The 27,525-nt window shown below is 40.6% G+C and overlaps 1 protein-coding gene and 1 long non-coding RNA gene across 6 annotated transcripts in view; one reads left to right on the plus strand and one right to left on the minus strand.

Annotated features, from left to right (window-relative positions):
* LOC147029435 (uncharacterized) overlaps positions 1-6,744 on the plus strand; it is a 51,887-nt gene extending 45,143 nt beyond the window's left edge. For all 3 annotated transcript variants that reach the window (XR_015055907.1, XR_015055908.1, XR_015055906.1), the window contains one exon: positions 4,322-6,744. This is a non-coding gene — a long non-coding RNA (uncharacterized LOC147029435). The remainder of the gene's footprint in view (positions 1-4,321) is intronic.
* Positions 1-27,525, minus strand: part of LOC147029436 (ETS translocation variant 1-like) — a 231,928-nt gene that overhangs the window by 9,982 nt on the left and 194,421 nt on the right. For 2 of the 3 annotated variants that reach the window (XM_085872483.1, XM_085872484.1), the window contains exons 5-7: positions 7,570-7,744; positions 6,951-7,370; positions 4,129-4,394 (exon numbers count right to left, since the gene is read on the minus strand). In XM_085872483.1, the coding sequence (XP_085728609.1) occupies positions 4,129-4,394; positions 6,951-7,370; positions 7,570-7,744 (861 nt within the window). Of the gene's footprint in view, positions 1-4,128; positions 4,395-6,950; positions 7,371-7,569; positions 7,745-19,616; positions 19,726-27,525 lie in introns of those variants that run through there. The other variant, XM_085872485.1, reaches the window with a different exon arrangement.

The raw sequence follows: 27,525 nt of genomic DNA on the forward strand, positions 1-27,525 counted from the left end.
CCCTCATATTTGAGTCCGTTTGGATGTCTGTCTGTCTTTCTGTTTGTTTTTTGTCTGCACATAAAATGCCAACATTGACCACAAGTTTTACACGTTATCTTTTTTTCAATCAAGTACTTCAAGAAAGCATGAACAATTAAAATGTGAGTACGTCGATAAAGTATGTACTATAAAACCACATAAATGCCACACAAAACAAGTCCTGGCGAAGATATGCAAGCTTTGATTTGGATTCATTCCAAAGTGAAGTTTAATTCATGAGGTACTCACAGCCAGTCTGATACGGTTGTGTTTGTGGTGACCAGACAAACCCCCTCGTACTTGTGCATATGCACCATGCTTTCTACTGAGCATTGGTTGGTTAGGGTTGCAAACCTGGACGGGTCGTCACTCTGATGCATGATAATGGACCGAGTGTGCAGGAATTTCAAATTTGGCTTCATGAAGGAAAGCCAAATGGCATTTTAACCACAAAACTTTCATTTCAAAAAAAAAACTTTCAAAAAAGCAAAAAAAACCTTTCATGAAGGAAAGCCATGAGATCGTTAACATCCACTAACTAATGCTGGCAGAGAGGACATCCAGTTTAATGTCTATCCGAGGGACGGCACATGCAATGATGCCTCGCCCTGCCTGCGAAATACCAGGAACACAGTTTATAGCTGGGTCAGGATTCAAACCCAGGCTAGACGGCCCAGAGACGAGTTCACACACCTCTAGGCTGTTCTTGCAGCTTCAGACAAAACACCTGTTATTTGTAATGGATTGAAGCCTGCAAGTGCTCTATATTCAATACAATGACAATGTTGAGATAACTCAGGTTAATGCTAATGTGTTTTCCCCTTGCTTTAAATATTTTGAGGTTAATGACCCACAGTGGTGATAAAAAATTGCATTTTATGAACTTTTAAAAAAAAGCTATAAAAATAGTTGGCCCGAATCTGCCAAGGGTGAAATTTTGATTTAGGACAATACGTTTAAGGTCTGGAGTAAAAACGGAAAATATGGTGTTATAAAATGAATAGATTGTAAACAACTGAGTTGTATATCATATTCATAACTGTGTTCGTGTTTAAGAAGTAATAGCATTTTTCTGGCCATTACATGTGTACAAAAAAAATAGTCCAAGGGCACCAAATAAAGATAAATGAACAGACATAAGATGGAATTAATTGGAGATTAAGGGATAGGAAGAAAGAATTGAAACTGAAAAAACAACAGAAGTGGGAAATAACTGACAAGGGAAGCAATTTTACTGAGAAGAATGAACAAAGCATGACAAAGAACGAGATTCATTGTGACAAATAACAAACAGAGAACGAGAACAAGCACTTTTAGTGAGTAGATATACTGCCAATGAGTTAGGGTTAGGCGTAGAGTTTCATTTATTTCCCACATCTGTTTTTTCAGTTTCAATTCTTTATTCCTATCCTTTAATCTCTAATTAATTCCATCTTATGTCCGTTCATTAATCTTTATTTGGTGCCATTGGACCATTTTTTTTGGACACACGTAATGGCCAGTAAAATGCTATTATTACTCCTTCCACAAAAAATAAGGTCCCATACCTAACCTGAATTGATGAATAGGAATAGTGTAGTTTTACTCTGAAAACAGCTTGCTCAACATTTTAAAGTTAGTGTTTGAGAAACATCATGAACGTGATGTCCCATAGTAATACGGTGGGCTTGATATATGGCTATAATATGACTCCATGAGGGTCACCCTGGAATAATCGAGACGAAGGCTCTGGCAAGGAACTATATATGATGGCCGAATCTAGATATACTGATTTCGAATGACGTGTTTGACTCTTCCATCACTGCCAGAGCATGAGGAATGCATGGGTGAGAACAAAACTGCACCCCTGGGAATGGCACAGTGAACCGTGGCATTGAGCTGAGCTAGACTGTGCTGGACAAATCAATTGGCCGATGGTACTCATCATCACTGATGCTCACACAAAGTGGATTGACGTTTCCACAACACACAGTTCTAAATCAACTGGAATCATGGAGAAACTGAGACATTTTGCTCCACACAGTTTGCCCAAAATTATTATGAGGGACATGCTTCTCAAGCTCTGAATTCACTGAGTAAAAATGACAGAATTGTATCAAACAATAGTTTGTCAGTTCATAATACCAGCTTCAAATGGCCTGGCTGGGAATGTGGTCAGTCATTACGCAAACTGCAGCATGAAATCTAGAAACCAAGCTCTCATATCTGCTCTTCAAGTACTGTACTATGCCTCATGGTACCATGGAGAGTAACCCCATCAGAATTACTGATGAAACTGTTGGGAAGCGTGTAGACCTAGTTTACACACGTGCAATACGATACTCTCGTGCATGCTGGCTGAATAAAAATGGCATCCCTCACCATGTCTGGAAAATCTATGATCTGAGGAACATTTCATGGACAGCCCTCAAATGGAAACAGAAACGACACCGAAGGACTAACCTGGAGTATCGAACTGGACATATCATCAACTGTGTACTAGAGCCAACTTAACCAGAAGCTGCATCACGACAAGTCGGCAATCAGTCACTCACTGAACATTAGAGATCCAGTGTTAGACTGCAACTTTTGGCACGGGTGTTGTTCGGTTTCTTGGTGACGTCATCGGCAAACCAGGCCCACTGTCACACACCATACACTTGCATGATGGTCGTGTTGTTCATCGACATCAGCACCACATTGTTACCTTAACTGAAGCCACATGAAGCCTCCGATACCTCCTATTACGTCCGAGCCAGAAAAGCAATAATCTATTGTTGCACCTGTATCTGGGAATGTTGCACCCAGGATGGGCACAGATTCACTCATGCTTTATATTAATGCCACCATCCATCCAAAAAGAGTGATACTGATCCTCCTGCATGTTTGCTATGCCACTCATCCAGAATCATGAAAGGGCCTGATTGTATGGACCGACAGACCTGGCATTCAGTCATCTTGTCACAAGGGTGGTTCACCGCTGACCTATCGAGTTGTGTTATAATAGTTTTCTTAAACTTTTCTCCATTTTGTGATGATTCACATGCCTGCCATTCTTGTCTTTACAACACTTGTAACAACTTCGTAACCTGATGGATACGTGTCTATTTGACACAGAATACTGTGTCCAGACACTTGGTAATTTCCCAAGTAAAACGAGCGATGTGATGTGCGTTACATCTAGACCACACCGTCGGTACATTTTTGCATCGTCTTGTGTGCTTTATACCAAACATAAATACTGGCATGGACCACTGAACTGAAAATCCATGGAATGCTCATAACCCATGAAAAATGTAGCCGCTGTGAGCTCGAGGACACATGTCTGACGCAATCTTGGTTAACACCACATGGCTGACTCGCGTCGCGGATCCAGTTTGTTTTGAATGCGTCCCAGATTGGAAAAGCCAAATAAATGTTAAAATGCCATTTTGTGCGGCAATAAACTGCTCCATTTGGTTACGGGAGGGTTGGGGAAAGACGTTTCACTGGTATTTATACATGTTGATGAACAGGAATGGTGTAGTTTTACTCTGAAATATCACTGCAGAATTGCAGCTTCTCATTTGGCTTTCATCACAGGAACCCTGTTCGTAAGTCGATTTGTTTGTTGGTCAGAAATTGGTTTATAACAGTTTTTCATGCAGGGAGGATTAATGTGGAGGATAAGTGAGTGTATCTATGTCAGCAGCAACGGTTAATCCCACCTTTGCGTCGGGTGAGCCGAGGGAACTTTGATCCCCAAGTCTTTCACAAACCGGCTGGTGCCAGTGATAGCTAGAGAGCTTCGAGGCGTGTGGACGACGGGTCGTTCAGGTTAACATCCATCCCAGGGACGGCACATACATTGATGAATTACCCTGCCTGTGAAACACCAGGCTGACAGTTTATAGCTGGGTCAGGAATCAAACCCAAGCTAGACAGCTTCGAGGCGAGTGTGCAATGTGATGTCTAGTTTAACGCCCTTCCGAGGGACAGCACACACATTTATTATGGCTTAAAAAAAAAATAGATTTCGGCAAAAACGATATTTTGAATCGGATCATTTGAAGCACAACTTCATCATTTCTTACCAAAATTAAAAGAACGTGTGCGTGTGTGTGTGTGTGTGTGTGTGTGTTCAATTACCTTGTTCGAAAACGGGTTCTTTGGGTTCTTTCTTGACCGCAACATGACAAATGCTGTCAGGCAAGCACCATTTATATGGAGAGTCACCATGATATTCCTGTTTGAAGCTCTGCCATGGATGTGATTGTGTTGGAGGTATGAAAGGAGATCGGTAATTCAGGAGAGGATGCAATGTTTGTCTCTGATACGGCAGATGATGTGGGAACAGCCGAGCCACTGGTTGAGCTGTCATGGTGCGACAAGGAGAAGAGACCTGTTGCTGATGCCTGTGGAATACCAATCGGGGCACACAGCACATTCAAGATCAACATCATAGGCAAAGAACGTTTCTGCCAAAATGTTCAAAACTACTGACGATATTAACTTTAACGTTTGTCTTCAACATTTTTCATCAGTTTTGTAAACCTAAAAATCGATTGTTCGAAAAGGATACCTCCGAACTACCTTGCCCAACCAAAAGCCGCTGAGAAAGGTAGTTCGGAGGTATCCTTTTCACCTGTGAGATCTCTGGGATGCGTTCAATTCCCCAAGCTGTAAACTGCCATCCTGGTGCTTCATGAGTGGGACAATGAATTGATTATTGTGCAGTTTTTTTTTTAGAGGGGGCATGAAGCCCCCTTGCAGAATCCATCATGCACCATTGCAGAAATCCATCATGTCCTGCATGTCAGCATTCTCTTGTCTATGTTTAAAATCCAACGACACCATTCAAAAAAAAGAGCAGGGTAAGTGCTAGTACCCTGGCTAAATTCTAAATTTCTACTCTATCCTATGGGTGGGGGAGGGGGGAGAGCATTGCTTCAGCAGCACAGATTCACAAGAAAAATGATGTAAACCTCCAGTGAAGTGCTACTTATGCGTTAATGAATAGTGAGGCTGAGATCATTCCCTTTTGTTGATGTTTGCTGAACATAAATTTGAACTTCCTCTGTTTAAAATGTGAACTGAACTTGAAAAAATTGAACCATCTCTGGTATGTAGTGATTGGTACATCGATGCTTTTTTTGTTATCACAGGATGTTTAAATGTTATCTCTCCTATAAAAGTGAATATGTATATTTGTTTATATATGTATGCTTCAAAAACTATAAAACTACTGAACTAAATCCAAACAAATTTTGCATGTTGCCAAAGGATACCTAAAGTAATCTGGGGAGGGGAGGGGGAAACCCCATTTCTCTCGATGTAAATGTGTATTGCATAGTGCTACCCAGTGGTATCCGGTATTACAAATCATCTTATCCAGCGTGAATTTTTTTTTTAATTCGGGAGCCCTAAATAATTCCCATGCACTAAAAACTATATCTGCTCGGAACCTAACATTTTGCATAAATGTAGCCTTATGTTACAGAAAGACATAACATGATCCTGAGAGTTATCTATCATTCAATTTATCACATGACCTGAGAGTGAAGTTTAACGGTTTTCACTTAGTCACGCCATGGCGCTCACTGTGGAAGAACGAGTGTTTCTCGTTGAACATTACATTAAGAATGCATCCTTTAGAGAATGTAAAAATTCATTTAAAAGTCGCTTTTTGGAGGTCGTACGAAACCTTCAAAATCAGTGATACGGAAACTGGTGAAGCAGTTCAAAGAAACAGGCTGCGTAATAGTTAAAAAGCACATGTGCCAGCCAAGTGTTGTTACACCAGAGAAAGTGGATAAAGTGTGGGAACGAATCGAAGCCAGCCTGAAGGAATCTCTGAGATGCTGAGCACAACAAGCTACATTTATGCGAAATATGAGGTTCCTAACTGATACAGATTTTAGTGTATGGGAATTATTTTGGGTTCTAAAATAAAATAAAATCACCCTGTATGAGAAAGTATAAACAACTTAACAATATGCATTATGGTGATGTTGAAATCCGAGTGAGAATAATTCAAAATTTTCAGTGTTTCATTTCACTCATTTTGAGCGGAGGTTCAAACCAAATTATCCAAAACTGTGTCACAGCAAAGGAAGCGGAAGTAATCTTTACTCATGCCATATATACGCAGCAAGGATGGTTGATGAAGATGGTGTTAGCTGACTTCCAAACAGATGGAAGATGACCTCAGGCAAATGACAGAGTGAATAGCCTAGTGTTGGCTCAGTGGTGATGGTGGCGGCTTGGGATCCTAGGGTCCTGAGTTCAAGCCCCGTCAGCCACTGAATTAATACACCAGGGGGTTGACTCAGCCTGTCATCCTTCTGAGGTTAGCGAAATGAATACCAGTTCCAGTGTGTGTACTGGTAGAGGGGCACTGCATCAGCGACACAGTCGCGCTTCAAGCAATGATAGCTACCCCGGCAGCTAAGCTGCCATACGACCATCACCACAGTGAATGGAGCAGAATGTTTGTGAAGAACAACATGTGGTCTTTTGATTAAATCCATGAGCAAAGTGACAGTAAAAACGCCTCATTTACAAATAAACTAGCTCCTTCAAATGTAATAATTTGCCTGAATGCAGATCTGAGGTGTGACCAACAATAATTACATATGGTAGTCTGAGTTTGTACTACTCCAGCTTATTGAATTTTGAAGTGCTTTAAGCTTTAATAATAGTAGAAGATGGAGGAGTGGTGGGAGATAGTGAGGGTTCTTAGGGGATGCACATAGTGTGCTTAATCAAAAGCAGTGGGAGTGTGGGGGGGAGGGGTCAATAATAACACCATATTTCCTTCTGGAATAAACTGCACACTCCTGATTATCATCTCAAATGCAATAAACTCGATACATTAACAACACCATTGACCATTTAGTTGTAGCTGTAGTTACTCAATCAGAGAATGGAAAAGAAATGTGAACCATATATGTCAATGTGCATCGCATAACCTGTAGTCTCGACTGGTCTGAGAAGAATTTGGCCTATTTTCATTTGCTGAAAGGAGACCCCTGGGTGGACGGACAGGGTTGATACCGTATGAAGCTGGGACAAGGTTCTGGGAGCAAAGAATGTGCCCAGTTGAAGACATTTGGACTACTCCATGTCTTTTACAGGAGGCATCAGGTAGCTGGGAGTGAAGGAGAGGACCGGAGATCACTGAGGTATGGCAAAGGTGTTGGGATCTTAAGGCATCCATAGATGAAGCTGAGACAGTGGCTGGAGGTGGAGCTAGGGTTAAGGTGTATCTCGTTTCAGACTGTTCTGAGACCAAGGAAACGTCTGCCCCAGAACAGAGGGGGGACCGCTGGCAGGTGGAAGAATCAGGAATACAGGGCGATGACATGCCCTGACCTTTCCGCTCAATACGCCTGAAGGGGAACAGAAAACAAGGAATAATTTAGTCCAAACATTATTCCTCCCGCATGAAAACGACAATGACTGACATATTTCTAAGAATATAATTAGTGAGGCCTAACAAGGAACATAAGACATTAAATTGCATAATTAATCCCAAAACTGCATTGAAATATAATTAGGAAGAACAGAGAAAAAAAAAAAAAAACATACATGGTCTGATTGTGCAGATCAGTCATTGAAGCCCAACATGAGCCCTGCCTGCCCCAGGTGTTGTGACCCCCAGGTTGGCGAAAAGGCTTTGCAATGCCACTGCAAGCTGCTCTGACCTCAGTGACAGTGCTCTGTTCCTTCTTCACTTTGGAAGGAGGTGGTCCATGGAATGCCACTGCAAGCAATAAAGCACGATGGAAATGCCTCGTCAATGTACGTCGTTCACAAAGCAACTGCTCTGCAACGTTTGATATTGCACTATTAATATGAAGAATTAATGTATTCTTCATGCACGGGGGGGGGAGACAAAAACCCATGAATATTCAAGTGATTTAATGTCACTTTGGTTTTTCTTCAAATAATCCAAATATTGGATTGTTTTGTCCAATGCCTGAGGCTTGTGAAGTATCTTGTACATTCACATAAATGGTGCATGTGTATATTATATGTATGAAAGGCAATATCATTGATAGACATTGCTGTGCTTTTACGTGACTCGCAAGGATGTGACCAGACATTGAACAAATCAACAAAGATACATGAGATTTAAACCTTAGGCTTCAGTATCATGATGCAAGTGCTCAGCACAGAACATGAACCAGGCCAACAACAAAACCAATGGAAGAATCCGGTAAATGTTCTAACTTGCTCATGAATGGAAAGCAGTACACTGTGCCAAATTTCACGGCTTTGCTTTACAGTAATGCTTGGACAGCAGAACATGTGTCTGCAGGGCCTTGCGTGCGAATGATGCCCGGAGTTTGACCCCTGAGGGCTTGAATGCTGCCTGTGTGTGTGTGTGTGCAAAAGGCGGTTGCAGCGTCACACCGCATCACCACACCCATTGAGTCATTTCACAGCTCACGTATGCCACCTCCTCACTACACCCTGTGGTGAAGCCTAACTTATTATGTGAATGATACCGTGGCTAACCATGAGGTTTTCACACTTGTGTGCAATGTCTGCACAGCAGAAACAAGTGCCAAGAGTTAAGAGGGTAAGAGGAGTTTGGAAGCAAATAATGGCAGTTAAATACACTCGTACAGCAAATTTTGCACACACGTATGTGCCCTGTTCTACAAACACCAAATGACAATACATTTTCGAAACAGAATGGAGGCTCATGGAAGAGTGAGATGACAGCGGCTTAAAAAACAGACAAGGAACATATAGTGAGGGTCATGGGGCAACAGTTCAATGCAATAAGAAAGGGAATGAACAAGCAGGAAAAGAGAGAAAAGATGAAAGCTTGAGACACATTTACCTTCAGGAAGAGGGGTGGGTTAAAGTAAGATTCGGTTAATAGGGGTATAAAATGTTGCATGTAGGGATGGGGAATGACATGAGATGGTAGTGCACACCTGCTTGAAGCCCTTGAGGGCGGTTCCATAAACAGAAACAAGAAAAAGAGCAATCAAAGGTTGCAGACCCTCACCAGGACTTATTTTGAGGGGTATATTTTTATTTTATTGGTTTTAGGGTAATTTGGCTTGCAACCATGTGACCTATGATATCATATGTGTGAACCTTTTGTTCCTCATGAACACGTCATACATGTGAAGTTTTGCCTCTTTGTTTTTGAAGGCTTTTTTTTAACAATATACCTACCAAATCACATGACCGATGATGTAATGAAATTTTTTTTCTGTGGACCATTTGATCCATAGATGACCCTCAAAATTTTCAAACTGATTGTATGTGGCATTCTACATATGCAATTATGACGTCATAATGAAGGCACCTATGACCTCATAAAAATCAAATTCATTCCCCATGAGGAGTACTTGCTATGTGCCAAGTTTCAATTTTTTCCTTGGTATGGTTTCAGAGATAGAGGTCCAAAGTTTTTCCAATATGGCTGTCACACCACATAACCTATGACATCATAATTATCATTACAACATTCGACATGAGTAGTCACACAAATAGTGAAAATTTGTCTCAATCCAACAAGCTGTTGCGGAGAAAAACACGAAAGTTCTTTGCGGACAAACAGACAAACAAACAAGCAAACGGATCCAAATGCAATACCCTCTCCTTTGGCGAGGATAAAAAATGGCAAAAAAAAATCTTGAGATCTGCAGGAAGTCTAGATTTGGAAATTTCATTAGGAGGGGGTTACTGAAAGAATGAATGCATCCTGGAGTTGTTGGTGAGAGCCAGAGGGCTGAGAGAGTTGAGAGAGCTAAACCAGAGATGTTGTTAAAAAAAACACAAAAGGCTACCAAACTATCTGGGATGTAAGAGCAGCAAGTCTTGTGATTTGGCCTCATTAAGTGACATGACAAAAATATTGAGACCTTACAATTGCCACACATTCCAGAAGAGATAGATGTGATCCAATGGTGCCAACCTATCAGGAGAGATCAGCACTTCATTCTGCTACAGACACATACCTTGAAGGCTGTGAAGACGTCTGATTTTTTCAAGGAAGGACTTGGAATGACAGCATGTTCAGTCTATGGCTGGCTTTGTAGGACAGCTTTACAAAGTGGTTGCCCCAATGGAGGTCATTGCTGATAGTGAGGCCAAGAAATGCAAGAGACTGAATCTCTTCCGAAGGTTGACCAGAGAAATATATGTGCATTTGTTGGATGATACTTCCACAATGACAGGGTATCAAAGTCTTCTTTGATATGTGCCAGGACTGAGAGACAGAGACTATTTATTAGACCTGCATATAATCAATTGCAGATGATGAGTGAATGAAGCAGCTGCTGTCTGTCTGCCAGTGTGATGGTGGTACTTACTGCATGACATATTGTGGAATATCAGCAAAAAGGAAGAAAGGTTTTTCCAGAGCATCGGAGTGGTCATTTATGTTGATTAGGAACATAAGTGGGCCAAAGAAACTGCTTTGGTGCACTCGACCTTCCACTGGGAGAGCCGTGGAAAGGGTCCCATTGACATAGCAACACATCGACTGGAGTGGAGGAAGTCATAAAGTGGCCAGGTATGAAGGTGGCTTTGTACACCACAGACAACATCAGACATATTGTGACAGTTCTGCGAAATGGTGTAGTTGTTAAGTAAAAACGGCTTCCCCATGTTGTTATTGATTTGCGCCCAGTTTGGGGTTAGTCGACCGGAGGGGCGTTGTAAAGGGCACTGCATGTGGGAGCATGCATGCCCGCCGTCCTTTGCGTAGATAGATTGGCTGGTTAGAAATTCTCCCAGGAGAAAAGGAGCTGGGAGTTAGGAAAATTTCCGGGATGTTCTCAAGCTAATTGGTGGATTAGCGGGAGCACCGTAGACTGCAGAATAGGGGTCACATGGGGACCCAGGGTTGTTTGCGCATCGGACAGTTAGGCATGCAGGGATATGGTCGTGCTTGGAAGTCAGCGTGACGGTGCACAGGATGTGTTCTGCAGGGGGTGTGGGGGTCATGCTGTGAGCAAGGTCGGAGTGGGCGTGACCACCACGGCAGCGTATCGGGGCTCACGGGATGCAAGATGCATTCCGAGAAAGCCCCATAAGTAAGCACTGCGGGAAGGTTGCGGCATGAGTGGCATGTCAGGCATGGCATGCATTTCGCAACATGGTGTTGGGTGTCACGGCATGTGTGCGACAGCATGAAGACTGGAGCTTGGGCCATGGGAAAACCATGTGGCCCAGAGGGAATGTTAATTGTCGAAGGGCATGAGAGAGACATTATAAAGGCAGATTGATGGAGAACAATGACATTGTTAAAGTTAGAGGGATTAGTGACTCATTAAATTGACAACAGGAGTTTAATTACTTTGTGAATTGGAATGACCATATGGAGTAGCGCCTTAGGTCTTCTTCCTCATTGTCCTGACAACAGAGGAATGAATGGAGGAATAGTTGTTGAGAGAGTGATGTGGTGTGAATGAAGTGCATGGCTAAATTTTTTAGGATGGAAAGATTGAGTGAATGGTAGAAGCATTGTTTGTGGAACAGTTCCCCCCACCACCCCCCTTTATGGAGACGAACCATCGGCTGCATTGGCATTCGAGTAGCAGGAGTTCAGATGTTTTGGTAGCTCAGTAACAGCCCCAGTGACCGGTGGTGTCATGTACGAGTTTTGCTGGTAGGCAGACCTGAAAGTGGAGAAACACTGCATAGCCATGAAATCGTGTGATGGCACCAAATGAAAATTTGAGGGCTGGGCCCAAATTTGAAGCACCAACGCACGGGACAAACGAAAAATTGGTTCTGTAAAACCACTGTTGGGGGGGGGGTGTAATAATAATGGAGAAATAAGTTTTTGTGATGTGAGGTTAAAGTAGGGATGCTCGCCCTTGGTACCATTGTTGAGTGTTTGCGGCCGCTGGATAAGCGAAGCAGGGTAATTACATTTTGGGTGGATCCATTGTGCCCCACATTTTAGTGTAGGGGTTTGCACACACCCCATCGGGTCACTCCGTTGACGAGCGTTGTGGTGTCAAACCACCTCATTTGTTTGTCACCTTGAGTGAGTTAATTTCCTGTGGGCCAATAGGTTATCTGGAGAGATTAAAGGACCTGGGAGGGATAGATTATGGCTTAAAGGGACAGGAGTTAAGTTCGAGCGAGGTTGGTGGGACTAAAGGAAGTAGAGGGTAGTTACAGGAATTAGTGGAATAGTTAGGGTTAGGTTCGGGCTGAAGCAGGCTGCCTAATCTGCCCCAACACGTTACTGCCCCCACGATGAACGAGACCACCAGCATGAGGCCGGCTAGCATCACCTACTGGCCTGGTTCGCCTTATCTTGTTTGCCTTGCCTTTTCTGCCTTTGCCTTGCCTGCTGCTCCTTGCCATGTCCCCCCACAGCTCATTGCTCATCATTGCCACATCATGAAGGACTGCCAGTGGGCAGTCCTGTTTGTGTTTAGTTCATGTTCTGGCAATGTAGCGTAAGGTTGTCCGTGTGAGTCAGATAGTTTAGTTATGCAACACATTAGGTTTCCTTATTTTTGGGACTTGTATGGAACTTTTGAAATGTCACACTCAGGGATCAGTAGGCAATTGTTTGAGAGGGGACAACACCTACATGTTTACACAATGGCCTAGAGACTTGGGATGAGTCTGGTAAAGGGAAAGGGGTAGTTTGATAGTTCTGCAAAACCGTCATTCCCCAGGGCAATGGTAAATAACATGTAGCGGTTCCAGAGATAGTTATGCCATTAATATTTGGTCCTGGTAGCTTTTCTCTTTTGCGTAGTGGGTTTATGGGTTAATATGCATTTTGTGGGCTTTAGACGGGGTTTTCTTCCCATTCTTTACCTATCTTGCTTTGCTTATCCACACATGGATCTCTCCTTCCTTCACACATGCAAACATGCCATGCATAGCACACCAACGCTCATAACAAACAGGTGCGAATCATTTGCTTATGCGGCCCATTCCTGGTTGAATCGCACGTCATTACCCAACACACTTCACCTAAACCTTCACCGTACTTGAACCCCAATGCTAAAACATTCATGCAATCCCACAACGCCTTTATTGATCAAGATGGGTTCAAGTTGAGACGTCACTGCCAAAAATAGAAAATCGACGCTTTATGGCTTTTTCGGCACATTGTGATTGGCAAAAAACAATTTAAATTTTTTTTCCATTCAAATTTCACCCTGATGATTTTCAATGGTTTTCAAGAAAAAAAAATGTGTTTGGGTTCCCTTTTAAAGATTATTGGAATCTTCCACCCACGATGAAGCTTAATCTATGGGCCTATAAATGTCTTCCTGCAGACAGGTCTGTGTTCTCTCTCTGCCTTCTTCCACCTCCTTTCTGGTCTTGCATCCTCTGCTCTTTCCATGCTTCGTCCCCTTTCCCTCTCCCCCCTCCACCCCCCCCCCAGGTGCAGGTGTCTGCAGGGCGCATGTTGTCCACCAACAACCCTTTCTGGTGAAACTCCCTAAATCTATAATCACTGATCATCTCCACTCATTTGTATATCTTTTAACCCACATGTGGAACCAATTTCCACAATTCTCTTCAATCTCATCCTGCCCTCCACATGTTCAAGACAGCTCTTCACTATACCATCTCAGATCATCCCCCATCCAAAACCATGATCTTTTCTGCACCTGTTAACCTTCCCCCACCCCACTCCCCCCATCTACACCCGTTAGCCCACATCCTTCCAAATTTCTAGTTTTATTTATTCTTGAGAGTTTACTTCTATATTGAAATTGTCCACCACATGCATCCTCTCTTCCCCCTCATTCCTCCACACATCCATTATTTGTCCAAGTCTCTCTTCACTTAATTGTCCTTCTACCCTGCTGTTGGAGTCCCCACTCTCTCAATGGTTCCTTTTGTTCTGTTGTGTCCTGATCCATTTGGTGTTCTTCTCATGAGCCTTGACCTAGCATGCAAAAAAAATCTTTAAAATAATGTAATCATCATCAATTGTTATATGGGAACCTTCTAAAATGCATCTTCAAATTGCCAACAAATGCTTACAATATAGTGAATAATAAACAAAAATAGGCAGGTAATCATTGGTGATAGAAAACAACGGATATCTCAGCAATATTTGTCATGTTAGATGTAGGATACATTTTCCAAGTCAAGCAATGCAATTAGAAAGATTAAATTACTCAAATAATGATCCCCTTGCTTTGTGATAAACGGGATGATGGACACAGAATGTGCAAAGTGACTGAGATGAGATAATAATCACTTTCTGGGAAATCTGTGCATCATATGTGGAAGGTTACTGGCTTCGGATTTCCCCGAAACATGAATATGATATTCACTTGAAGTCAGCAAGTTAATTTAATCTTTGCATCGAATTTCAGAAAAGATCGCAAGGAGATGGTAACAATGATGAGGAAAGTCATCCATTTGTGGTGAAAACAAATACAGCACTCATAGTGTCTTATTCTGTTGTTCACACTGATTGGAAAGTATACTGGGGCCAATCCTGTTATTTGTCTCCATCAGTAACCATTCTGCTTCTCTGACAATCTTCTTCACTACTTTGACGATAACTTCACATTGCACCAGCCAATTCCTCACCTGTTCCAACAGATAAATCCTTGTCTTAAGATCTGGATAAAATATGCACATGGTGAACCACCTGAAGCACGTCTTCGGATTGAGACAAGTCGCATGCTCACACTCCAGTGCTTTATAAATATCTGCTTGTAAGTTCTCTGATTAACCTCTGACAGATGTGCAGTTCCTCGAGCTCCTTCACCTTATGGATCAGACACAACCTCTTTACAACAGACCATGTCTCACAGTTTGTCTCAAAGTGTTATGGACTCTCTACTCCCAGTGGAATTCCCCTGAGAAAGGTTCTTTCTTCACCAATCTCAGCCCATAATGCTGTACAAGAGCTTCATTTGAAGTGCATTGGAGCAGAGCTCACTACTTTGGCCTGCTGCGGATTCTCACCTTACCACCCCACCACACATCCACCCTCTTCCTACCTTCCTCCACCAACCATTCCCCATTCTGAAACAATGGAATCTAAGGTCGAATAATTTGCATTCCTCAGCTGGAGGTCATGATCTATCCACATACATCGATATTTCAATATATTGGACTTTAGTTCGGGGATCATTCCACGTGTCAGCTGAATCTTAAGTTGCTGCTTCCACCTCATCAGAGCTAAGTTTTCCTAACTAAATCCATCATGTTTTTCTGTTATATTTTTTATCCTTGTGTTGCTGTTTGCGTTTTTGTTCAATTTTCCATGTTAAATCATAGATTGTGCTGTATTGTTGAAGTTGTTTTCGTGTTGCCTAAGGCCTACTCCTCAGAGAGCTGCCATGAAAATTCTGTTTCCCTTTTAATGCCGTGTTCCTCATTTTGCATCCTTTACCCCAACTATTGTACTTTCTACCCCTCAATATTATTCCATTTCTCCTCCTTGGTTAAAAGGATGGAGGACAAAGCATGGAAAGAGCAGAGGGTGCAAGACCACAAAGAAGGCAGTGCAAAACAGCGAGACCACCAAACTGTCTACGATGGCAAAGTGATAGGCCCATAGGTGGACATAAAAGGAGCACACAACTCAGCTTCATTGTGGGAGCCCATAAACACATTTTCCTGTCCTGTGGGAGGAAGGATTCTGTTAAACAGATTTCGTCCAGTTTATCGGCGGCAGCCTGAATTGAGAGATGTGTCACGTTGGAGTGGAGGGAGACCTCCGATGTTTGAGGTCCAAACAGTTAGGAATAGCGGAAGAGGTATTGGAAGGGTGCAGGTTTGGGGAGGGCTTTGTCGAGGCAGTGAGGGGGAAGCTTTGAGGGGATTTGGTGAGGGGAAATGTTTGAGTGGGTGGGGTGATGGGGTAGAACTGACAGTCTGAAATGAGGAGGGATGCATAAATGGGGGACATAAAGTTTTGAGAGGGTGGGGTGTGGAGGGAAGTGGAAAGAGGGAACATGATGTGGAGGGATGTTGATTCCAAATTCCCAAATTGAAAAAAAAACAGAGATAAAGATCATGGGATGCAATGGGAGGTAAGATTGTTTTTCTTGTCTGAAGGCATGGAGAAAGGTTGTGGTGTCGGTGCAGGAGGAGGGTTGGTGGACAAAGCGCTTAACTGACAGACAGTTTTGAAAAAAAAAATTTAAAAGCCTGGTGTTGGCGCAGTGGTTAGGGCAGCAGCTTGGGATCCAAAAGGTCCTGAGTTCAAGCCCCGTTGAGCCACTGAATTAATACACCAGGGGGTTGACTCAGCCTGTCATCCTTCTGAGGTCGGCTAAATGAGTACCAGTATACTGGGCCGGTGTATACCCTGGTTAAAATAGGTGTACCATATCCCTGTGCCGTAAGCGGCGACCAGGGTTGCGTCAGGAAGGGCATCCGGCGTAAAACGTGTGCCAAATCACTATGCGCATCATACGGATGATCCGCTGTGGCGACCCCGAACGGGAGCAGCCGAAAGAAGAAGTTTTGAAAAATAATATCTGTGAAGAAGAATAGTTGAGTGACGAAGGAGAATACGTGTAGTACTGATGCAGAAACCATGAAAGTGGAGCTATTAAAAATATTTTTTAATGCTTTTAAAGTAAAAACGAAGAAGCATTAAAAAAAAATTATATTCAATGAAGATTCATTTTGGTGATATTGAGAAAAGGGGGAAAAAAGAATGTAGTACAGAAAGTACCAGCAAAAGGAAGTGAAAGTTGAATGAGAGCATTGTGGAGGGGAAAAATAAAGATTTTTTTTGTTTGTTTTTATTTTTTCTTTCAGTGAGGATAGTTATGTGAACTGACTCACCTTGGAGCAAACCTTTAGATTACTGTGTGGATGCTTTGAACCACCCGGTGCGAAGTGTACGACATGCACATGGTATTGGACAGAAGTTTATACTGTAAATAATGTTATGCAAAGTGACCACGACTTACTGTTAGTAAGGTAAGTTGCAGTACTTGTATTTACTTGTGCTTAGATTGTCAAAAAGGTTTTACAAAAAGTTAAAAAGAATGGCTGTAAAAAGAATCTAATGAATGCAGTTTTGTTATTTTTCTTCATTCTCTAGTGAGCCGACCCACCTTGGAGTAAACCCAATCGTTACTGTGTTGCTAATGGAAAATGGATGCTTTTGGACCACCTAGTGCAAAGACATCAAGGCAGGAAACAAATTTTTGTCTCTGCATTATCTGTCAACAAAACAATGATGAAGAACTTGTTAAGAGACCAACTTCCCACCAAAATGTTGTCGACTTCATCAGAGAACGCGCAGGGTATGGTGATGGTGAATATCCAGAAATAGACCGACGGCTCCGCGATTCAACAGCAGACAGCCTTAAAGCAGTTGCCGCATCTTGGCATAGAAGTTGTTATCAGAACACATGTCACCATGACAAATGCAAAAGAGCCAAGGAACGTTTTGAGCAACACGTGTCTCATAAAGCAAATCCCAAATCGGGAAGTTCCCACACTCCTTTGGATCCTTCCAATCCAACCACCAGTGCTAGTGCTTTCACAAGATCAAAGTCAAAACCATACAACAGCGATGTGTGTCTCTTTTGTGATGGCAAATCAACAAAAACCTACCCTTTGTTTAAAGTCTGAACTGATGAAGCTGGCAAAAATCTCCATGAAGCAATAAGAAAGGCTGGCAATAACGAGTTATGTGTGACATTAAACACAGCAATCGACCCCAATGATGCTTACGCTATTGACATTCAATATCACAAGAAATGCTATACCCAACAAGTTACCCAGGTCAAAAAACCAGTAAAGACCAGTAGCATACTGGTCAACTGGTACCAGTTGAAAACCAGTAGCCAACTGGTACCAGTAAAGCCAGTTGGTTTCTTACTGGTTTTAATATGGAAATTGGAATAGAGTGATATATTACCAGTTGAAATACATGTATTTAACTAACTGGTATCAACTGGGACCAGTACATTGCAACTGGTATCAACTGGGAGACCAGTACATTGCAACTGGTATCAACTGGGAGACCAGTACATTGCAACTGGTATCAACTGGAACCAGTAAGACTTTAACTGGTACAAATATGAGCTACTGGTTTTTTCAACTGGAAAATTGGAATTCTGACTGAATTTAACTGATACCAGTTGAAACCAATAGAGACCAGTTAAAGACCAATTAGAACCAATAGAGACCAGTTGAAAATGTGTACTGGTTTTAACTGGTTTTTCGACCTGGGTACCAATGTTGTCCGCAAACCACCAGTAAAAGATCTAAAACAACAAAGTGCCAAACGAGAAGTGGCTGCCGATATTAAATTCTTAATTTTGAATGAAAATGAATTTTGAAAATTAAATGAATCTTAATTTTGAAAAAAATAACATTCTTTTTGGTGGCCATTTTGAATTTCAGGATGGGTGATATCGTATGTAATTTGAACAAAATATTACTTACATTGATTTTGAAGTGTTAACAACAATGAAAACCTATCATTTTGCTTTCAAAATTGAGGTAAAATACTTTCATTGAAACTAACCAAGCGAAACAGTGACATCTATCTCTATCTATATATATATATATATATATATATATATATATATATATATATATATATATATATATATATATATATATATATATATATATATATATATATATATATATATATATATATATATATATATATATATATCTCTCTCTCTCTCCCCCCCTGACCAGACATTGGTGCATTGGGTGTGGCTTCATGGCAGCTTCACAGATTCATTGAGGCTGTGACCTGCTTCTGTTTGGGTTTGGTGACACTCCTATCCCTCTTCACACTGCTTTCACCTCTTTCACCCCTCTTTTCGTTTTGGTTCGCTGCATGTCATTTCTTTCTGTCAAGACTCCCACCATCCCCTTTTCACCAGACCCGGCACTATACCTTTCGGTCATTTGAAACGTTTATGTTCCCAATCTGCACCTTCTCCAACCAAGCAGACAGCCTCTCCAGCCAATACTGCTTTGCCTCTACCTCCTAACACTGTCATAGAAACTACCCCAGTTACTGCCTCAGACAATTGAGTATTAAACTCGAAACCCTCTGATAGAATTAACATCTGGGATGGTTTTATGCTCATTTCTTCATTGAGGAAGAGGAAAACGCCTCAAAATTCATCTGCACCTCGTAAAGAAAAGGTTGCATTTACAGAGTCAGAAACATCAGAAATGTTTCTGTCTGACCAGACTACGACGAGCAACCAGTACGAATCCCTCGAACATGAGAATGCAGACTCGCTGCCCATACCTGAGATCTGCCCTCAAAACACTATAGAAGAAAATTATACTACAACTTAAGAAAACGATAAAAGTAAAATCGTTCCGTCTCCCTCTCGTGCAAACGAGGACGAAATACATCGAGACTCCACTGAAAAAAATATAAGGAAAAAAACCGATCATACCGAGTGCCCCCCCCCCTTCTTCGCAATGCCCAAATTTGCCTAATGACGGCCTTCCAACCCCAATAGTCTCTGTGCCAGCTGTTTTACATAACATGTCTGAGCACACTGATAAAACTGAGAAAAAAATCTGAAATTATCAAACCTGTCACAGATTCCCCCATTCCCCCCCCAGCCCACTACCCGATGTTCCTTTAATTCCTATACCCCTCCTGCTCCTATTAATATGGAGCATACGGACACCAACACACCACAAGTTACCCCAGAGCCTCAACTGAAGACCAGTAATTGAAGAGCCACGTCAGGATGTGAGTACATCCTAATCCATTCACTGTACTCAGACAGGACTACCTCTTCCACGAGCTCTGACCTTGAAGACAAAAAAATATTTAAAATGATGTAATCATCATCAATTGTAATATGTGAACATTCTAAAATGTCTTCAAATTGCAACAAATGCTTACAATATAGTGAATAATAAACAAAAATCGGCATGTAATCAATGGTGATAGAAAACAACGGATATCTCAGCAATATTTGTCATGTCAGATGAAGGATACATTTTCCAAGTCAAGCAATGCAATTAGAAAGATTAAATTACTCGAATAATGATCCCCTTGCTTTGTGATAAATGGGATGATGGATTCAGAATGTGCAAAGTTACTGAGATTAAATAATAATCACTTCCTGGTAAATCTGTGCATCATGTGTGGAAGGTAATTTGGTCAGAGGGATATTGGCAGGAGAAAGAAGGAGAAATTGGGGAATTAATAGAGTGGAGGGGTGATGAGATAAGTACATTTGCAATCGAATCCTATTGAAGGCATTTTGTTGATTACGACTCAATTTGAGTATTTATTGTGTGTGTGTGTGTATGCGAGTTGATAAATGTAAATATTTGTCAATAAAGAAGTTTGTTTGTAAACGAGGTTTAAAAACCAAACCAAATTAAACATTCTCTCTATTTAAAGTTTTCTAAACACTTTAAAGATAGGCTTCGGATTTCCCCGAAACATGAATATCATATTCACTTGAAGTCAGCAAGTCACTTTAATCTTTGCACTTAATTTCAGAAAAGATCGCAAGGAGATGGTAACAATGATGAGGAAAGTCATCCATTTGTGGTGAAAACAAATACAGTACTCATAGTGTCTTATTCTGTTCACTTCAACTGAAATTGAAGAATGCACTTGTGTCATTCATCATTAAATGAAATGAAAGTGGAATGTTCAGTAATCCAGAGACGTATTATATTACTTCTGTGACATGACTGGATATAAGATTCCCTCCACACATGCAAAAAGCACGTTCTTTTGGCTTCAATTTCTTCCGACTCCGACACTGGAAAGTATACCAGGACCAATCCTGTTATTTGTCTCCATCAGTGACCATTCTGCTTCTCTGAAAATCCTCTTTACTACTTTGACGATAACTTCACATTGCACCAGACAATTCCTCACCCATTCTAATAGACAAATAGCAGAGCGTGCCACTTCGGGCTGTTGTGGCTTCCCATCTTACCACCCCACAATGCACCCTTCTCCACCAACCAGTTCCCATTCTGAGACAATGGAACCTAAGGTCACGTAATTGGCATGACTCAGCAAGAGGTCAAATGTCATATATCCAAATAGATTGATACTTTGATATTTTGGACTTATATTTGGAGTATCATTCCACGTGTTGGCTGAATCTTCAGCTGCTACTTCCATCTCATCAGAGATAGGTTTTCCTCACAGAATCAATCATGTTTTCTGTTATATTTTTGTCCCTTGTTAAATCGCATATATTCCATGTTAAATCACACCTTGTTTGCTACATTGTTGAACTCGTTTTTGTATTGTTCAAGACCGACTGCTCAGATAGCCATCATGAAAATTCTGTTTCTTTTTTGACGCTGTGCTCCTCGTTTTGATTCCTTTTCCCCAAATTTTGTACTTTCTACCCCTCAATATTATCCCATTTCTCTTCCTCGGTTAAAAAATTAAAAATAAACAAACAAAATAAAACTTTATTTTTCACTCCAAAACAATCTCATAACCATCACCAAAGGAGAGGGTATTGCACATGGGTCCGTTTGTTTGTTTATTTATTTGTCTGTTTGTCTGCACAGAATGTGCTGACATATGCCACATTTGATACCTCGTGTTAGCCAATAGTACACATTCTCTTATTCTAATACTTTATTGAGGTACACAATTGAAATGAGTCTAAAAGTACCTCTATAAATGATGCACAATTAGAATTTGAGTACATGTATAAAGTATTTTCAATTATTATGTGATTACGTGTATAAAGTATGCACAACGATAATGTCAGTAGTATAAAGTGTTACAATTTTAATACGAGTACGTCCAGAAAGTTTGTCCAATTAGAATTTGAGTACATGTATGAAGCATAATTAGAATGTGAGCACATGTTTAAAGTTTGGACAATTATAATGTGATTATGTGCATCAAGTACGTACAATTAGAATGCGAGTACGTGTTGAAAGTAGGTACAATTATAATGCAAGTACGTCGTTAAAGTTTGTACAATTAGAATGGGAGTCCGTGTATAAAGTATGCACAATTATGTGAGCATATCTATAAAGTATGTACAATTAGAATGTGAGTATGTCTATAAAGTATGTACAATTAGAATGTGTTTATATGCATAAATTATGTGCAATTAGATTTAGAGTACATGTATAAAGAACATTCAATTAGAATGTGAGTACATGTATAAAGTATGTACAATTAGAATGTGAGTACGTGTATAAAGTATGTACAATTAGAATGCGAGCACATCTATAAAGTTTGTACAATTAGAATGTGATTATATGCATAAATTATGTGCAATTAGATTTAGAGTACATGTATAAAGAACATTCAATTAGAATGTGAGTACATGTATAAAGTTTGTACAATTAGAATGTGAGTACGTGTATAAAGTATGTACAATTAGAATGCGAGCACATTTATAAAGTTTGTACAATTAGAATGTGAGTACGTTTATAAAGTTCAAGAATTAGAAATTGAGTACATGTATAAAGTATGTAAAATTATAATTAGAGTACAAGTCTAAAATTTGTACAATTATAATGTGAGTACATGTATAAATATATGAAAATGCTTCAGATCTCTCTCACTGCAGGTGGGTTTTGTAATCCTTGACCTCCTAATTTCCAGTATTGCTTCCCCTGTGCTTTCTTCTCTCTGCCCATTCCCAGTCCTTCCGGGTCACACAGCTTCTTTCAGAAAGTCAGATCTCACAAGCTTATGTAAAGCCGCTGTCACACCTTGACGTTTTAGCCAGCGTATGGCAACGTATCAAAATGTATGTAAAACGCTGGCATACGCTGAACTATTGATGTTTTTTTTCCAGTTTTGGGCATATTCATAACGAGTTGGACGTATGCATAACGTATTAGTAACGTACACAGAACGTTTCGATAACATATAGATAACTTATACCAACGAATGCTTAGCGTGTTGTCGGCGTTCACAACCTATGCCCAACGATAGTCTAACTTATGCATAGCGCGGCAGCGTATCGCCGACGATCACGTGGCGTAACCTATTAAAAGGCTGCAGCTCGACGATTCAAATCATAACCGCACTGGACATCGAAGTGTGAAGCTGCTGTCACACCTTGACGTTTTAGCCAGCGTATGCCGACGTATGAAAAATTTGCCGAATACGCTGACATACGTCGAATACGTTATGGGTAAGTTTTGTATACGTTAAGAGCACGCTGAAGCACGCTGGCATACATCGTAGTATGCTGAGTACGTCGACAAATTTTAAGCATGCTGAAAATTTTTCGACGTATGCCAGCGCATCACGCACACATTCCGCATACGCTGGCCATAAGTTGTAGGCACGTTATGCGATCGTTGACACACGTCCACACACGTTACTTGTAAGTTACTCATAAGTCAAAACATGTCGAGGTAATGTTTCGGCTCGGCTCGGCTCGGCTCAGTACGTTTGCTTGTTTGTCTGTCTGCTCGCCTCAAGCACAAACTGCTCCACCAAACGTCCTCAAATTTTCAGAGATTAATGTCACCGACCCTACGACAGTCCCGCATTGAAGCTTCAAAAAATTCATTCGACCAAAAAGGTCTACATAGGCCAATAGGCCAATTTGAGCCAAATTTCATCCGATTCACTTGAAATTTGAACAGGACTTGCATGTCACGTCAGTTAATTCAACCACCTATTACTTTTGAGGTCAACAGGCCAACATAGGCCACAAGGTCAACCCAACATCGGCCAAATGATTAATTTGTTTCTAAAATTGTCAATTTTCATCCGATTTACTTAAAATTTGAAGAACATTTGCACATTAGGTCGCTAAATTCAACCACCTGTTAATATTAAGATCAACATTGGCTAAAAGGCCAATTTGGGCCAAATTTTCTAAAATCCTCAATTTTCATCTGATCGATGTGAAATTTAAAGATCATTTGCATATCAGGTCTCTAAATTCAACCACCTATTAATTTTGAAGTCACCATAGGCCAAAACGTCAACATCGGCCGAATTTCTAAAATCCTCAATTTTAATCCATAAGGTTAACATCGACCAAAAGGTTTACATAGGCCAAATGCCAAAAATCCTCAATTTTCATCCAATTAACTTGAAATTTGAAGAGCATTTGCATATCAGGTCACTGAATTCAAGCACCTATTAATTTTGAGGCGAACATGGGCCAAACGGTCAAAATAGGCCAAAAGTGCAATTTGGGCCAAATTTTCTAAAATCCTCAATTTTCATCCGATTAATGTGAAACTTGAAAAGGGTTTACCTTGCAGGTCAATGCATTCAACACCTATTAATTTTGAGGTGAACAAAAGCCAAAAGGTCAAAATAGGCCAAAATATTTTGTTTCAGATCCAGCCCATCAATGGGATACAAAACGTGAACTGTTCCACCTGGCAGAGGTATGCGCTCTACCAAGTACCTTTCTACTTTGCGGTGTTTTGCCAAGTGTCACTCTACGAGTTATTTTTCATTTATCTGTTTGTGTGCAGGATATCTCAAAAAGTTGAGGACGGATCTGGATGAAATTTTGTGGGCAGGTTCGGTGTGGGACAAGGACAAACTGATTCGATGTTGGTGAAGATCCAGATCCGGATCCAGGTACTAGAATTATTTAAGTAATTCTTCACCATTGATAGTGCGAAACCAAAATATAGCACGATATCTCCAAAAGTTGTGGACGGATTCGGACGAAACTTTGTGGGCATGTTGGAGACATGGCAAGGACGAATTGATCCGATTTTGGTGTACATGGCAATCCGGATCTGGATATGAGAATTATTTATTTTTTAAAGTGATTCTTCACCTTGGAGAGATGGGGCCAAAAACGATAGAACGAACTGTATGGCATTATATTTCAAAAATGTATTGGACCCGATGTGTTCTCGTGGATCAGGCATTATGTGGTGGAGGTATGTGCTCCGAGTGCCCTTCTAGTTTGTTTTGTTGTGTACTGATCCATTCTATGGTCTCACTCCTCCAAGAGCCTCAACTTTGTGCAACAAAATAAATAACTAAAAAGGGACTGTTAATTTCTATGACACAACAGAATGAAATGCACACCTGAACTGTTTTCCATCTCCAATGCTTTCATCCACAGCTTGATATAGCACTGTCCTCCCCTCTAGGCTGCTTCCACCACCTCACACCTTGCTCAGCTTGATGCCGTGGAAACCAAGGCCTTCAAAATCATTGTGGCATCTCCCGCGATGAAGCTGAGTCAATGGGTCTCTCATCTTGCCATTGCAGACAGGTCTGCGGTCTCGCTGTCTTCTTATGTCTCCTTTCTGTTCTTGCACACAATGCCTTCTCTGTGCTTTGACTACTCAAACAGCCCCTCCCTCTCCCTCCCCCCTCCCCCCCCCCAAGGTATATGCAGATTGCACACAGTCGACCAGCAACCCTCTTCACATGAAACTGCCAAAATCCAGGATCACTGCACACCTCCACTCATTTGTTCCTCTTTATTTTCTCCCCAGTGGAACCAACTTCCACATGGTCTTTAATGCCATTCTTCCCTCCTGGTCTTCAAGACAGCTGTTCACCATTGAGTGAGATCATCCCCTATACAAAACCATGTTCTTTTCAACACCTCTTCAAAAAAACCCCTTACCACTCCCAAATGTTGCTTATGTACCCATCTTATCCACCCCCTGAATTCTCCCCTACCCCTCATCCTTACCCACGCATCCCTAGTTGTCTATTTCCTTCAATCTTCTCCCTTGGTTCTGCTCTTTGTCCCATCCCCCACAGTAACGGATAATTGGGCCTTCTGAGGCAGCCATTCAAATGAATGGAGAAAAGGGAAAAACTGTCTCAAGGTCCAAAAAGCCCAAAATAGGACACTGATTTCCTCCCCTCCCACACAACTGAATGGGAAAAACTCTCTGACTCAAGGCCCAAAAGCCCAAAATAGGAGACTGATTTTCTCCCCCTCCCATACAAGCAAATGTAAAATTGAGACTGACTCAAGCCCCAAAAGCCTAAAATAGGAGACTGATTTCCTCCCCCTCCCAAACAAGCAAATGCTAAATTGAGACTGACTGATTAAAGCACTTCTTTCCTTTTATATTTTCATTCCACTCAAAGAGCGAACCAATGAATATTTGTCCATGTTCTACTTCAGGGAATAACTTCATTTTCCAATTACATTCATCACCATCGAGTATATCCACAAAGATTACTTTGGAACTTGGTTCTTGGTTTCAGTGTCATTGTTGAGCAGAAATGAAATGAAAAAAACTTCTCTTAATGCTCTTATTTGACCACTTCCTGAGCCACATATCATTTTGAGATTGTAGTAAATTGTTTTTCCATTGTTTAATTTATAACCATCAAAGTTTTCAGTCCATTAAAGGATATTTTTTTTCTTTACATCCTCCAACTTATTTGTAATTAAATTTATCCGCTTATTTGTTTTATCTACTTTTACCCCGGTTATTTCTTCAATAAGACTGATTTGATATTTCTCACATTCGTGATGTTTCCCATTTAAATACCAAGGATGATTACATCTCCACTTTTTGGTTTGGTTATTACTTGTTTCTATCATTTATAAATCAGTAAAAAGATGGTGGAAGCCTGTTAAAATTTCCAACCCAATATCTTAACACTTATAATTATAACCATAACGGAGACTATTGATTCCATTCTCTAAAATATATATTTTATCATCAAAAGCTCCTAATGCTTTCTTATTTATCTCTTCTGCATATAATTGATGTTTATAACTTCTTATTGTATTCATTTTTCTGTACTCTTCCTTCTTTGAGGTTAAACAGTTGTAATAATGTTTAAAGTTTATTGTTTCCTTGATTATATTTTTCTTTATTCCCTTTATCTTCTTATCACACCTTTCAATGTTATGATTATCAATATATGTAAAAGCATAAGACTTTGATCTCAATCCTATAAATTCACTCATGACCTTCCCACCCAATTCATCTGTAAACTTAATAATAACCTTTTTATTCTTTGATGAAAACAACACATCACCCGACTTAATATTGATATTTCTGATACAAGTAATTATATCATTCATATCCTCATATACATCACTTGTCTTAATTTCTAATCTAAAACTATCTGTATCCATATATATAAATGACACATTATCCTTATACTTTGATTTTAAATTATTAAAGTAATAGTCAGACGTTAATGACTTTGACAAGTCAAGAATTGATGTTCCTATATAAATAGGTTTATCCATTTCAATATTCTCTTTTTTCAAATGACTAGCACAAAAGTTCTCTGAAAACACCTCCGCTCGTTCAAAACTTGGTCTATTAATTAACTTTGAAGCCTGTTTCAAGGTTGTAGGGTCATTCTGTGCCAACTCACCGAAGGGTCCCCAGGTCACCTCCTCAGATTTTGCTGGAAAATTTCTTAAATGTAGCTCTTCCCACCATGCAAAAGATCAGCTTTCAATTCCTCATAGTTTAAAAAATATCTATCTCTGGAGACCTTTGAAATTTGGCCCTAAAAATGCCAAATGTGAAAAACGCATTTTTTTCCAACTTCAGTGGCTTACAATTTTATAATGGACTCCTCTAGAAAGCTAATATTGCAAATATTTACTAATTGGCATCGAAATTTTTCAATTATGGCATCAGATAGCCTCTGGGATGCATATTTCTCACTCT

This window comes from Eptatretus burgeri, chromosome 3 (assembly GCF_056783735.1).
Source record: "Eptatretus burgeri isolate ZD-2024b chromosome 3, Ebu_testis_v1, whole genome shotgun sequence".
NCBI lineage: Eukaryota > Metazoa > Chordata > Myxini > Myxiniformes > Myxinidae > Eptatretus > Eptatretus burgeri.